This window comes from Puma concolor, chromosome A3, assembly GCF_028749965.1.
Source record: "Puma concolor isolate L17-30 chromosome A3, mPumCon1.1.hap2, whole genome shotgun sequence".
Classification (NCBI taxonomy): Eukaryota; Metazoa; Chordata; class Mammalia; order Carnivora; family Felidae; genus Puma; species Puma concolor.
In genome coordinates this window covers 122,603,453-122,618,224 of record NC_141669.1, presented here as the reverse complement: position 1 = coordinate 122,618,224, position 14,772 = coordinate 122,603,453, and the positions used below count along the sequence as shown (strand labels likewise).

At 41.9% G+C, this 14,772-nt stretch overlaps 1 protein-coding gene and 1 long non-coding RNA gene across 7 annotated transcripts in view; one reads left to right on the top strand and one right to left on the bottom strand.

Moving 5' to 3' along the window:
- Positions 1 to 14,772, top strand: part of CHD6 (chromodomain helicase DNA binding protein 6) — a 206,738-nt gene that overhangs the window by 108,505 nt on the left and 83,461 nt on the right. For 5 of the 6 annotated variants that reach the window (XM_086702220.1, XM_086702221.1, XM_086702217.1 and 2 more), the window contains 6 exons: positions 4,952 to 5,038; positions 5,224 to 5,358; positions 10,068 to 10,189; positions 11,385 to 11,628; positions 12,846 to 13,022; positions 13,619 to 13,762. In XM_086702220.1, coding sequence (XP_086558346.1) covers positions 4,952 to 5,038; positions 5,224 to 5,358; positions 10,068 to 10,189; positions 11,385 to 11,628; positions 12,846 to 13,022; positions 13,619 to 13,762 — 909 coding nt within the window. Of the gene's footprint in view, positions 1 to 4,951; positions 5,039 to 5,223; positions 5,359 to 10,067; positions 10,190 to 10,259; positions 10,829 to 11,384; positions 11,629 to 12,845; positions 13,023 to 13,618; positions 13,763 to 14,772 lie in introns of those variants that run through there. The other variant, XM_086702222.1, reaches the window with a different exon arrangement.
- LOC147582740 (uncharacterized) lies at positions 9,855 to 10,725 on the bottom strand. The gene is made up of 2 exons (XR_015249468.1): positions 10,566 to 10,725; positions 9,855 to 10,462 (listed from the first exon to the last, which is right to left on the bottom strand). It is a non-coding gene; the product is annotated as an uncharacterized LOC147582740 (long non-coding RNA).

Genomic DNA, 14,772 nt, shown 5'->3' with positions numbered 1-14,772 from the left:
TCCAACTAATTTGACCACTACTCTTCTTGTAGTATTAAATGCTGAGTTTAAGTTTCTTTAAGTCAAAGTTCTGTGCAGAATTATTGCTCAAGTCATGTCACTAAATGTGCACTGATTGGCAGCAAAACCAATCCAGGTTTAAGCTGAAGGAAAAAAATTATCCACCAAGTTATGAAGATCGAGCCTTATAAACTGACAATTCATAAGAACGTGTATCTTGGTCAGAAAATCTATAAATAGCTAGGGTGAGAGAAATGTGCACACAACTCTTTTCATTCCCTCCTCCCCTCACTTCCCAAAACGGCAAGTTCCAAAGGACTTAAAGTTTGAATGTAAAAAATAAAAACAAAGCTAAAATATGAGAAAGGAAATAAGTAACTTTATATAAGCTTCAGTATTTTTTTTTTAATTTTTTAAATATTTATTTTTGAGAGAGAGAGACAGAATGTGAATGGGAGAGGGGCAGAGAGAGAGGGAGACATAGAATCTGAAGCAGGCTCCAGGCTCTTGAGCTGTCAGCACAGAGCCTGACGTGGGGTTGAATTCACAAACTACAAGATCATGACCTGAACCAAAGTTGGAGGCTTAACCGACTGAGCCACCCAGGTGCCTCTAAGCTTGAGTATTTCTAAGTATGGTACCTACAGCGAGAGGAATGATTCATGGATTTTGACATTAAACAAATCTGTAATGTCTATATATTAGAAAATACTTCATACAAATCTTAAAATAAATAGGACATATGTGCATCATGTGCATACGCATATTTCCTAACTATATACTTATATATGTGGCATATGTTCTTTTTATCCGGTGAAGGAACCTTCCTGCTTATACGTACAGATACACACACACGACAAATAGCTTTAATGATAAGAAATGCTTATCATTAACCATACAAAACTGTGGTCAATTTCACTAGTAGTCAAGGAAATGCTAATTAAAATAGAGATTTTCTGGGTTTTGTTTACCAGATATTTGAAGGTTTTGTTATTTTTTTTAATGTTTATTTATTTGTTTTGTGGGAGAGTATGAGTGGGGGAGGAGCAGAGAGAGGAAGAGAGAGAATCCCAAGTAGGCCCCACACTGTCAGCGCAGAGCCCGATGCAAGGCTTAAACTCACGAAATGTGAGCTCATGACCTGAGCTGAAATCGAGAGTCAGACGCTTAGCCGACTGAGCCACCCAGGTCCCCCATGAAGGTTTTAGAAATAAGTGTTACCCACCGCTGGGGAGGGTGTAGGGAAGAGATACTCTTGTGTACAGTGGATGGGAATATAACCTGGTAAGACCTGTCCCAGCAGTATGGCAACAGACATGAAATATCTCAAACTATTCACATCCTCTGTCCCAGCAATTCCAATACTGTCATGTATTTTAAGGAAGCTAATGAGTCTTTGTGCAGAATCAGCTGTGACATTCAGTCATTTATATTGGTGGAAAATTGTGAACAAACAGAATATGAGATAGCAGACATTTGCTAGATTATGTATATATCCCATAGAGCAGAATATTGTGCAGCTAGGAAGAATGATATTGGAGAACACTGTTAATGACCTAGAAGGCGGCTTTAGCGCTGTCAGCTGTTGTTAGTTGAAAATGTCAGGCCCCCTCAGTGTGTGTGGCAGCTCCAGTATGGGGAGTGCAGGGGAAAAGAGGCACCATAGCAAGGCATGGAAAATGTCGTCAATGTGCATCAAAATGTGCCGTCATTTTCTCCGGTTAATGGGATCACGGTGACTTTTATTTTTTTCTTTTCTGTGTAACATGTACGTTTAAATTTTTGTGCAGATAACTTTGAAAAAAAAAGAAGGGATAAAAGTTACTCTTAAAATGTAGGGGCAAGCACTAGGCCTCGAGTGCACTCAGGTGCCCTGAAACCATAGTACATCGCTGCAGTACTTAATCAGCTCCTTCTGCGTGTTGTATTCCTTCTCCACAAGTGACAAAAAATTATTTTAGGATAATGTCAGTAAGCATTCTTCTTGTCCCAGGGTGCAGTCCTTTGTCCTTAGCTTTAGTGTTTGGCCCCAGCTCTCTCCAGGATTGCTTTAAAGCACGTGAGGGCTGTTTCTCGTGGCATTGTTCTTCTCATAAAGGACTGGGGAAAGAAGACAGTTGGAATTGGAAAACCATCTCAAGGCCCCACTGGATACTGTTCTCCTTCTGTTCTTGGAACATTTTATCTGCACCTCTATTTTAGCAAGTATTTGCTGTATAGTAACTTGTTTACATGTCTCTTTCTTCCATTTTAAGTCCAGTGAGACAGACAGGGACATGTCTTCCTTGTATTTCTATCCCTGGTACTAGCCACAGGGTCAGTGCTCAGGAAGTATTTGGCTGCCCCCTTGGTAAGGGGGTGAGGTTGCCTTATGCTCTTCCCCTGCTCCAGACTCTTTAGCACATTTTCTTGAAATAAAGTCCACAGTCCTTAATATAGCCTACAAAGCCCCGTGTGTCTGTTTTCTGCTTTATTCTCAAGGGAGAGATTTTGCCTGGGCTGGGAATAGAGAGCCAAAGCTATGTTCAAGTGTATAGAAATAACATACCAGGAGCTCATAACTCCCGTAGGGAGGAAAGACTTTTGAGAAGACAAGAGGGCATCTTGAGATTAAGGAGGAGGAAAAGTGGGGAGTAGTTCCTATAATATGATCTTCAGTCTTGACCTGTTCAGCGTTTTTATTAATGACTTGGATAAGTGATATTCTAATAAGATCAACAATAACTTAGTTTTGAATCGAGCTTCTTCATATCTATTATTTCTAGCTGCTTTATGTAAAGGAGGCTCAGGCTCGAGAGGCTAAGACTTCCATGCTCCGCAGGGGTAGAGGCCTTCTGGCTAAGCCCAAATTCCTGAAAACCAGACCCAACACTGGGAGAATAGATGACAAAATCAACGTTCATGTTTACTGGACAGGCTAGGATGAATGAAACAGAATGGCAGTAAATAAATGTAATGTTATACATTTGTATTTTTAAAATCTTTACAACTTCTGGGTGGGGAAAATGACTGACTAGCAGTTCTAGGGAGAAAAGATAATGCCCATTAAATTACAAGTTTCCTGTTGGCCAGGAGTAGGCCGTGCAGCTGCTTAAAAAGCAACGGTAATCTTAGAACATACCAGCAGAACAGTCCTGTTGTGCCTTTTCTTTCATTCTTGAGTGTTCTGTTCCTTTGGGTATCAGGGTCCAGTGGGGGGCTTTGGGGACCTGAGTGCAGCTGCAGGAGGACTGTAACACTGGTAAAGGAAGCACAGCTGAGTGTTGTCAGCAGATGTGGAAACTGGACTGCATGGTCCTAGGAGCCTGGGCTCTTGGAGCCAAACTACCAGGGTACAGGTTACACACATACACACACACACACACACACACACACAGAGCTTGGTGGCCTTGAGCCACACCCACTATCCTTCTCTGTGTAAAGCAGAACCCCTAATAATATCAGCTTCACAGAATACCTGCAAGGACTAAATGACACAGTGTTTACAGAAGTGCTTAACACAGTGCCTGGCCCACGGTCACTGTTCATAAATGTTAGCTCTCTGCATCATTAAGGGAACTAGAAACTTGGGACCCAAACAACAGTTGAGCACCTTGGGTAATTTCACCCAGATAGGGTGGAGATTGTTGAAGAGCCAGCATAGAATGAAAATTAACTTTGTTGCTGCTCCTGTGGATGAAGCAGTGACACCAGCGAGCCCCCATTACAGGAAGGAAACTAGGCTGTAATTTAATAATAATAAAGATAAAGATCATGATGCCACCACCAAGCAGGCAGAGGTGAAGCTGTCTTGGCAATGGGTCAGGTCTTAGAGGGCAGTAAATTCCGAAACAGGGAATAATGGAATCTGAGGGAGGGTTGCCAGGGATGTTATAAAAAGTATTCCTGTGTTGAAGATGAAACTAGATAGCCCCTAAAGTGCCTTCCAGCCAAAGGGGCAATAAGAACATTCTAGCAGTCCAGGAGGAGGGCTTCTGGGTAAGAAAGTCCTGGGTAAGTGTTGCAGTTCACACAGCTCTGTGGCTTTGGTCACATTACTTATTTAACCTCTCTGAGTCAGTTCCCTCATCTGTAAAGTAATTATTGCATCTAGTCCATAAAGTAGTTTTGAAACATAAAACACTTAGCATTACCCTGGGCACATGTTAAATATTTCCAAGTGATGCTTATTGTTGTTTCGTAAGTACACTTTTTTGGGAAGCATAATGTACATGAAGGTAAACAAATCCTGAGGGTGCAGCTCAGTGAATTTCTACCAAATAAACACACCTGGGTAGCCACCACTTAGGTGAGGAAATAGAACATTATCAGTCCCCCAGAAACTTCCCCTCAGGGGCGCCTGGGTGGCTCAGTTGGTTGGGCATCCAGCTTCGACTCAGGTCATGATCTCACGGTTTGTGAGTTCGAACCCACGTTAGGCTCTGTGCTGACAGCTCGGAGCCTGGAGCCTGCTTCAGATTCTGTGTCTCCTTCTCTCTCTGCCCCTCCCCAACTTGTGCTCTGTCTCTCTATGTCTCTCAAAAAATAAATAAATGTAAAAAAAAAAAAAAAAATTTAAAAGCAAGAACCTTCCTCTCATGCCTCCTTCCAGTGTTTATTATTATTATTGGCTTATTAAAAGAAAAAGAAACTAATTCTGAGTTTCCAAGGGTTATCTTTGTAATGAGAAGCAGTAAGAAAAAAGGAATTCTTGTGCTGGTTTTTGCACAGTACTGTAATGACCTTTAGGGAAGTTTACATCTGGCCCTGATGTAACCTGGAAATTCAGTCACAGCAGGGTTTGGGGACAGGGAAGAAATGTTTGCGCTGTGACTTTTATTCACAAGCTACCCCTTCCATTGTGTATTTCCTGATAAGGCCCAGAGTAGGGGGTGACTTAAAGATAAAACACAGAGTGTTGGTTTTGAGGGAAGGGGGACACTTTCTAACTCTTCTCCTTTGTTTGTACTAGCCTGATGAAGACTTGTTCAACCCAGACTATGTAGAAGTTGATCGCGTCCTGGAGGTAGCCCACACCAAAGATGCAGAAACAGGAGAGGTGGGTGTTTGGCCATTTTGACTCACTTATAGTGTCTTCCCTTCTTACTACATGTTTTGCTTGTTTTGTTAACATGTGGTCTTCGTTTTAATGGCATTCATGTGTTACCGGGTGGGTTTTCCAGTGGTTGGCCAGAGCACGATTGGCTCCTCTAATCCAGTAGCTGCTATCCTGTTTCCCACCAGGAGGTGACGCATTACCTGGTGAAGTGGTGCTCACTGCCTTATGAAGAAAGTACGTGGGAACTAGAGGAAGATGTGGATCCTGCAAAAGTTAAAGAATTTGAGTCTCTTCAAGTTCTCCCTGAAATTAAGCATGTGGTAATGTATCCATGTCGCTGTTTGGCACCTCTTACAACATGTGACTTTATGAACTTGGCAGTCCTGGATGTCTTTTGGGCGGTGCTCAGAAGTGGTCTTCATTGGTGCCTTCCCTTTGGCCACTCTCCATTGAACCTGCAGTTCAGACTTTGCTGGCACTCAGATCAACATTAGATCTAGGCTCTGTTTTGATGTGTGTGACACTGAAAAATGAATATGAGCTTAGGTTTCTTGGTATATGGCTGCTGTATGGAGTCAGGAAGATAGAATGTGTAAGAAATGCCTGAAATATTGTTTCCTGTTATCTTTTGCTCCATCAGTGATCTTTTTTCTTTGTTTTTATCCTTTGCCTTTACTCAACTGGAGTATTTTAAGGGGAAGAGCTATCTTTTATCTGTAGATCCATGAGTTTCACAGAGAGAACATAGGTTTTCAACATACATTTATTTAATCAGTTTATCTTTCTGATTCTGAAGAACTCCCACCAAGATGCATAAATGTCCCAGGGTATCTGGCAAGTAGTTATATGTAAAGTATCAATAATTAAAAGGAGGTAGAATTAGGATGGAGCCTGATTAAGATGTAACTCACTTGGGAAGAGAATCAAAGTTATTGAACATGGCTGTAGACTAGAATATGAAGTTTCTGTTTAAAAAAAGAATGACCGGGGCGCCTGGGTGGCGCAGTCGGTTAAGCGTCCGACTTCGGCCAGGTCACGATCTCGCGGTCCATGAGTTCGAGCCCCGCGTCAGGCTCTGGGCTGATGGCTCGGAGCCTGGAGCCTGTTTCCAATTCTGTGTCTCCCTCTCTCTCTGCCCCTTCCCCGTTCATGCTCTGTCTCTCTCTGTCCCAAAAATAAATAAAAAACGTTGAGAAAAAAAAAAAAAAAAGAATGACCATTTTGGGGCACCTGGGTGGCTCAGTCACTTGAGCATCTGACTCTTGATCTCGGATGAGGTTGTCGATCTCACGGTTCAGGGGTTTGAGCTCCCTATGGGGCAGTGTGCTCACAATGCAGAGCCTGCTTGGGATTCTCTCTCTTCCTCACTCTCTGCCCCTCCCCTGCTCATGTTCTCTCTGTCTCTCTGTCTCTCTCTCTCTCTCTCTCTCTCTCTGTCTCTCAAAATAAATAAACCTTCTTTTAAAAATCACCATTTTTACATGAAAAACCCTTATCCACCTCCTTATTAGTATTATTTGTTGTTTTTATGTTGCTGGAAAGTTAGGACTCAGAAGACGAGACCTCAACATTGAACTTAGATCTCTATCAGAGTCCACTCAAAAGCAGTGTTTGTTTTAGTTTTTTAGCATATGAAGTGTATGGAGGAGTCTTGAGGTGTAGAACTGTGATTAGAAATCTACATAGTTTTTAATGGTGTTTTGTTGCATGACTAGTTAATAAATTTCTCTTTCAGCCCTCTCTTATGACTGTTGCCCTTTGTTAATTCAGTCCATCAACGACCTATCTCCTGTTGGTTGACTCTTGAGTGACATAGAGTAAGAAGGAAGCTGCATGCTGAGCCCTCAGGAGTGCACAGGTTAATGGAAAAGGCATGTGTATGGACACACGTGGCCCCAGACTAATTGGGACACGTGGCCCAGCGCAGGGACAAACTAGTGTAGGGGTGGAGAGTAGAGAGCATTCCCATTCTGCAGCTAATTGTAAGCTATTATCTTGAAGTAATCAGCATTCTTACACTCTCAGCTCGAATCCCACTTATTTCCTCTGACTGACTACACAGATTGGTAAGAACATGAATTCTCAAGTGTCTTCAGGCAATTTCACTTCTCCTTTACTTTGCTGTTGCCACGCCACTATTATCTCTCATGAACCATGCTAGTATTTCACGCTTGTCTTTTTGTTTCTAATTTATTTGTTCTCTCGTTTAAAATGCACATTTTAGAAATTTTACTCCAAAAGTTCTAAATTGGAATGGCAGCTAGCAATATAACTAAAGCTGTCTTTTTATGTATTAAGGAAAAGACTGGCTCCAAATGGTAGTTTACCTGAATAATTTTTTTTTAAGTTTTTATTTAAGTAATCTCTACACCCAGCATGGAGCTCGAACTCACAACCCAGAGATCAAGAGTCACATGCTCTTCTGACTGAGCCAGCCAGGCACCCCCAATAGTTTTGTTTTTTGTTTTTTGTTTTTTTTTAATTTACTTATTTTGAGAGAGAGCACTTGAGCACACATGAGTGGGGGAGGGGCAGAGAGAGAGAGGGAGGGAGAGAGCATCTGAAGCAAGTTCTGCACTGTCAGTGCATAACCTGACACGGGGCTCAAACCCACAAACCATGAGGTCATGATCTGAGCCAAAATCATGAGTTGGTTGCCTAACCGACTGAGCCACCTAGAACCCTCCCCGCCCCGAATAAATTTTTAAAGGGATCTTACTCTGGGCTTTGAAGTTGAGACATGACCCTGCCAGTCTTGATGAATATAGGACATTTGCATCTGAAAGCTTTTTGGTAAAAATTGGTTATGGATAGGTAAAATATGGAATTTTTAGAAAGCAAGAAGTGACATTGGTGATGATTGTGCCAAGAAAGAGTCTTTTAATAGGCAGAACCCACTTTGGGGGGGCTCTGAGAATCAATTCTCCTCTTTCAAATTTAACTAAGTAGTCACTGAAGGTGGTGGAGCCCTTGGGTAAGTTCTTTCCTGTAGTCTGTACCACTTAGGAATATACCAGAAACTCCTAGCTGATTTCAGGCCTTAGGCTCAGATAGCTGAAATTTCTGGCCAGTAGGTGATGTTAAACTAAGACCTTTAGCACTGAGAAAGAGGGAAACCCAGAGGAGTGACTGGATGACAGAGTGATGCCTCTACTTTTGGAGTTGTACCAAGGCAGCAAAGTAGAAATCTGCAGTCAAATTCCATCCTCCAGCACTTAACAATACTGAGAGTGAGCCACTAAGTCTCTGGAGGAACATTCCAGAAGGCCTCTCCACAGTATCTAGTGAAGTAGAGGAGCATGCCCGATTAAAGAGGTACATGGACTTTGGGGATCTAGCCTGACTGGTTCCTGTAGGTTGAGAAGAATATATTTTCTTTAACGGAACAGAGTAAGAGGGTTTATATAGGAATATCTTTGCTTAAAAGCTTTTTCTTTAAAATCATTATTTTTTACATAATAAATTATTTTCTCCCTTATTTTAAAAGCACCTATACTTACGCTCTTATAATAATATTCAACAGAGCCTTATTTTAAAGGGCTTACCCTAACTGTAGCTGTAGTAATTTTGTAGGTAAGCTGTAATGTGTATTTTTCTGAAAGATCATGGACAGATTATACTTAACTCCAAATGTCAATGATATAATTGGGGATATTTTGTTAATTTCACATGCAAATGGTTTAGTTTCGGGTAATAACATATTTCAGGTGTAAATTATATTGTAGAACTCCAAAGTAGAATTACCAAAAACTAAAACTGTTTAGAAAAGTTATAGTCTCAAAATTCTCATTTATAACTACAGGTAGAGCTAGGGATTTTTAATTTATAAGACTATAAACTGTAACTTGGGGGCTCAATTTGCCTATAAGCAAAATAGCCAAGTTGCTTTCCAAATAATATAAAGCCTAATTAAATAAGATTTTTGGATGGGAAGCCTCCACACCTGAAGGTTTAAATTTTCCTCTGATTATAATTGGAATTCCAATGGCATTTTAAGAGAACTTGACAAGTTGATTCTAAAGTTATACAGAATAGTAAATAAGATAGAATAGCCAGGACACTTTTGAAAAATAATTCCCTAATCAGATAAAAGGCTATAGTAATTTAAAAATTTGCTTTTATTGAAGCACTAGACAGTCCCGTGGAACAGAATGAAAAATCTGGGTAGAGCTCCATGGATACATTAAAACTTAGCATGTGATAAATATGGCATTTCATATCAGTAGAGAAAAGATCAATTGTATTTAGAAATAGTGTTTTATATGGGAAAATAAGACGGCTATTATGTTTATGAGGAGTTTAAGGAATTTGCAGTTTTGATTTTACAGGCTTTTTGCCTCATACTGACTCTCGGAACTAATCAACAAAATATTTGACCCACTGTACTTTCCTGAGTGATGCCACATGCACAAAGAAATAACAAAAAGAAATTATTTATAGAAACCAAAAACCTAATATTGGCTTGAGGGGAGATGGAGGTATTAAGTGGGAGTGGCATCTAAGAGTTTGGGTCAAACTATGTAACACCAAGATTTTAGGTGGGTGTGTTTGTCTTCTTCATTAATTGCTTGCACATTTTATAGAGGTTTTCTTTTTTTAAAAAATTGTTAAATATTTATTTATTTTTGAGAGAAAGAGAGACACACCCAGAGGGTGAGTAGGGGAGGGGCAGAGAGAGGGAGACACAGAATCAGAAGCAAGCTCCAGGCTCTGAACTGGCAGCACAGAGCCTGACATGGGGCTCGAACCCACCAGCCATGAGATCGTGACCTGAGCCGAAGTCGGACGCTTAACCGATTGAGCCACCTAGGTGCCCTGAGGTTTTCTTAGTTTAATCTGGTGAAATCAAGAAAATACAGGGTCTCGCCTGCACATTAGTCAGAAAATAGTAGCTGCAGTTTCATGCCAGCTTTAGGGCAGTGTTTTGAGATTTGCCACCTTCCCCATTATTATCCTATGTCCCTATTCATGTTATGTTCCTCAGACGTTATTCTCAACGTATTTTGTGTTCTCTGCCTTCCTCCACTAGGAGCGGCCTGCTTCGGACTCCTGGCAGAAACTGGAGAAGTCTCGAGAGTATAAGAACAGTAACCAGCTCCGGGAGTACCAGCTGGAGGGGATGAACTGGCTTCTTTTTAACTGGTATAACAGGTGAGGAACCAGAACCAGGGCTGTCCTCATGGATGATTTTCCTCCCAAGTGTGTACCTGGAGCTAGACTGTCACCTTAGCCTGCTCAGAGCAGCAGTAGCAAGGTGGTGAGAGTGTGCAACCTAGCCATCGGTTTAGGGTGCTAATCTTTGCACAGGATGTGTGCCAAGACTATACATCAGGTGCTTCTCCAACCAGAAAGAATGGTCTGTAGACATCATTGACTTTGTGCTGCTTTTTACTTGTCCATTCTAGCCACAAGGTTAGACTCAACCTAGATGAAACAAAATCCAAAAGGTTGTTATCTTTAAGTCTTTAGCAAAAATTGGCTCTAAAAGGCAGTAGATCTGGATTTTAGTCCCAACTCTGCTACTTACTCATGAGCCCTGGATGTTCTAAACTTGGGCTGTAATTCTCAATTTTGGACTCTTTGTGCTTTAGGTCTTGTCAGAATCTAGGCGAAACAGATGAAATTTGAGATTTTTGTAACATTCTAGAGTATACACCTAGTATGGATTCTAAAGACAGAATGCTGCAGTGGAGAATACACAAGATGGGACCCTGGTGACCTGTGTTCTAGCACAGTCTGCACCACTTACTCACAGAGCCTCTCGGAGTGCGGCTCACGTGGCCTTTCCAGGTATTGGGTTCCCCATCTGTACAGTGAGGGGCGAGACTGACAGGGGCACACCCTTCGAATGTCACAGCTCTGTGCAGTCTGTGATTCTGGGTCACCAGAAGAGACCAACATTCTTACTCTGACAAGGAATTTATTGTGTGGGTTAAAAGTTAACCCTTGATGACAAAAATAGTAGACCATGAAATTCACGTAACTTAATCTTTTTATTTTTGCCTTGGCTTCCATGACGTTTGTCAGGTACAGAAATTGGCTTAGGTTTGAGGCATATTTCTCTCCTTGTGGCTCACTATTATTTTAATTTTTGGTATTTTCAGTTTATATGGACCTCTTTCCTGTATTTTCTCCCAAGTTGCCATAATTCCTTTTTGGAAATAGTCAGGGTGTGAATCATAAGAATAAAAACTTGCTTCAGTTGCATCTCTGGAGAATGCTGATAAGGCCCTTCACTGATGACCTTATAGGTCAGGGTGTGCTTCTCAAGTATCATTTTAGTTCTGCCCAACCTCTGCCGCTTTCCTATATCGATGATGAATTATCTGTATTTCTTACTCTACAGAAAAAATTGTATTTTGGCTGATGAGATGGGGCTGGGGAAAACCATCCAGTCCATCACATTCCTCTCAGAGATATTCCTCCGAGGAATCCACGGCCCTTTTCTCATCATCGCCCCACTCTCCACCATCACGAACTGGGAGCGAGAGTTCCGGACATGGACAGAGATGAATGCCATTGTGTACCATGGCAGCCAGATCAGCAGACAGATGATCCAGCAGTATGAGATGGTGTACAGAGACGCACAGGTGAGCCTTACATGGGTCTTAGAGACCCGGCGACAGCCTGATGTCGTTCAGAACAGCCTTCCCGTCACTTGTCTTCAGGAGTTTTAATGCTCTGCACCTTAGGTTGCTGTTGACTGACTTTGTACAGTCTTATGTTTATTGAGGTCGACTTTTGTTTCTCCTTGGTAGTTTACTTTGATAAAACACAGAATTTGTAAGGCATGCTTGACACTCTCTGGCATATGCCAGAGGCTCTTCTTGGGATACTGAAAGCTTGGCTTCTTGGTTGGCTTACGAAGTTTCTTTTATGTGCAGAAGATTTTATCTGAATTGTTACATGCTCAGTGAAAAAAGTGGGGGGAAGAATTAGTGTACAGAGGGTGGGTTCCTAGCCAGGGAGTTTGGAGAGGTGGTTAACACATTTGACAGGGAAGGATAAAGAGAAGATAGGATTCACATTGTTAAAAGCACAATAGATTGTGGTGTTTGTTTGGTTTTTGTTATTTATAATCACTTTACTGAGTATGCTTGTAAGCCTGTCTGGCCACTGGTTTTTCTAATCAAGCAAGGTGAAAATATAAATGAATCCCAGCCAGAGGGAAGCCAGTGCTCTCCCCCAGGGACTTCATAAAGCAGCAAAAGGAGACACTTGGAAGAAATTTATGATGTGTTCTAACACAGTGCAGCTCTGCTCTTTCAGTGTGATAGCAACACTAAGATAGAGAAAAGACGTGTGTCCTGTCTGGTAGCTCTTGTCCCAGGTGAATCAGGAACATTAGTTTGAACTTGTGCTAGAACCCCAGTTACAAGGTGAAATGAACCATATCTGAAAAGGAGCGAAAAAGGTCTCCTTTGGGTCTTCAGGCTCTGTGTGGTTGAGACCAGCTCATGGCTGGGAATGTGCAAATCAATACCCGTCTGCTTTCCTTGTCATGGCAGTTAATAAACAAAAAGCTTCCTTGCTGTATCTTCCATATTTGCGCATATGTCTCAGCATCGTGAGGGCCCATGTCTCTTACTTCTGTGTCATCGGTGTGATGAGGTCTCTCTTTTGTCTAAAGGGCTGGTTCATCCTCGTATTCTCTCTTTCCTCACACGAGGAAGTGCAGTGCTTACTGGCTTCTGTCACCTAGGCCCGGGCATTTTACCGCACTGCCTCCTCTGCTCCCGCCGGGAACGCATTAGCGGAATTCTGTAGTCATGGCATAAAGCTTCGCCTTCCGTTGTGTCACCCTCAGGGAAACCCCCTTTCAGGAGTCTTCAAGTTCCACGTTGTCATCACAACGTTTGAGATGATCCTGGCAGACTGCCCAGAGCTGAAAAAGATTCACTGGAGCTGTGTGATAATTGACGAAGCCCACAGACTGAAGAACAGGAACTGCAAACTTCTGGAGGGTCTAAAGCTCATGGCCCTGGTGAGAGCTAGCAAGCTCTTTACATCCACACAGGTTCCGTGTATTCACTGTGGAGGAGGCATTCTGTAGCCATTCTGCATGTAGCTTACTTGTGCATAGTCTGCTTACTCTAAATTCTCTTTTTGCCCTCTATATGTGTGATAGTGTAGGAATCAAAAGGTTTTTTGTTATGAACTAGGTCAACTATTTGACCTTTGCCACAAATAGATTCCCAAAGGGAGCCGGGGGAATCTGAAATACCATGAAATTGGTGACCTGGAAATGTAAGGTGTTTTGGCTTATTTCCAGGTACCAAAGATGATGGTCTTGGCACAGTGCCCAGTATGTAGAGGGTAGGCACTCAATAAGAATGAATGAACAAATGAATGAGTGTTGCTTTCACTAACATGACATTGCTGCTGGAATCAGTGATGGGAAAGGAAGGTTGATCTATTTATTGACCATACCCTCATGAAACGGCGGCGTCCTCTCTTTGCGTAAAAGCCAAACAGAATTGCCCCAAAGTGAGCACAGAATTCCCTGGCTTCATTTTCCCACCAAAGCATATCATGTTGGTGGCTCACACACTGCTCATGGTGGACTGTTAATTTGTGCAGGAACACAAAGTACTGCTCACTGGGACACCGTTACAGAACTCTGTGGAGGAGCTCTTCAGTTTGCTGAATTTTCTGGAGCCATCACAGTTTCCTTCAGAGACTGCTTTCTTGGAGGAATTTGGAGATCTGAAAACTGAGGAACAGGTAAATAGGGGCCTCAAGGACTGAGAAGATGGTGTGGTGATTACCTTCACCGTCAGGGAAAGGACAAGTCATTGTCACCATGGGGACAGGCACTCACAAGTTCTCACATCCCTCCTAAAATGAGCATTACCTCCTTGATTTAATTTGTTTGTTCACATTGAGGTTAAACTGATTATTAGGAGTTCTTATTACTCCAGAGGATAAATGAGTCCACATCCAAAATATCCTGTATTAGCACATCAGGCCTCTTGCCTTTGCTGATCTCATGTGTAAGTTCTTTGATTCTGTTCAGCCCTGGACTCAGGAGCGTGGTGCTTTCTTCTGCTTTCCTCATCCTTCCTGCTTCCTCCTATATAATCTGCAGCATGTTCCCAGGCTTATGTTCTCGAGTACAACAAAATACACAGGTAGTGAGGAAAAGAAGGCAGTCATATACTAGAGTAGTTGCTAAGTTCAGTTTTGTCCAAATCAACCAGATTTCCTCAGTTTTCAAAGATCTGGTCCTGAGACCAGCTTATTGGACTCAAAGCTAAGTCAAAGCTACCAAAGTTAAGAAATACCTATCTATGATGCGTAAAAATCTTGACTGAGGTTCCAGAAATAAGCCAGACAAATTGAAATGCCATAAGAGGAGCAAGTAATAGAATTGGGGATTTTCTAAGAGAGAAGGTCACCTCTGTTTGGGAATAAAGAAAGCCTTCATGGAGAGAGTACAATTTGGAAATGGACTTTGAAAGGTGGGTATATTTTTAGTCATGGAGAGAGAAAAGATGGTGACTACTTTGCACAGAAAAAAAAAAAAAACCCACCCAGCATAATCAACCATGGAATTTATTCCATCGTAGGGAATCATCTGGTTGAGCTGGAAACAGGGTTGATGAATTGTGGAGTATGAAGCCAGAGGGGTTGAGGGTTATATTGTGGGACGATCTTAAAAGACAGCTTGAAGAATTTGGTAGGTATTAGAGAAGCAATGCAAGGCTTTGATTGCAGGGATGACATAATTAGTT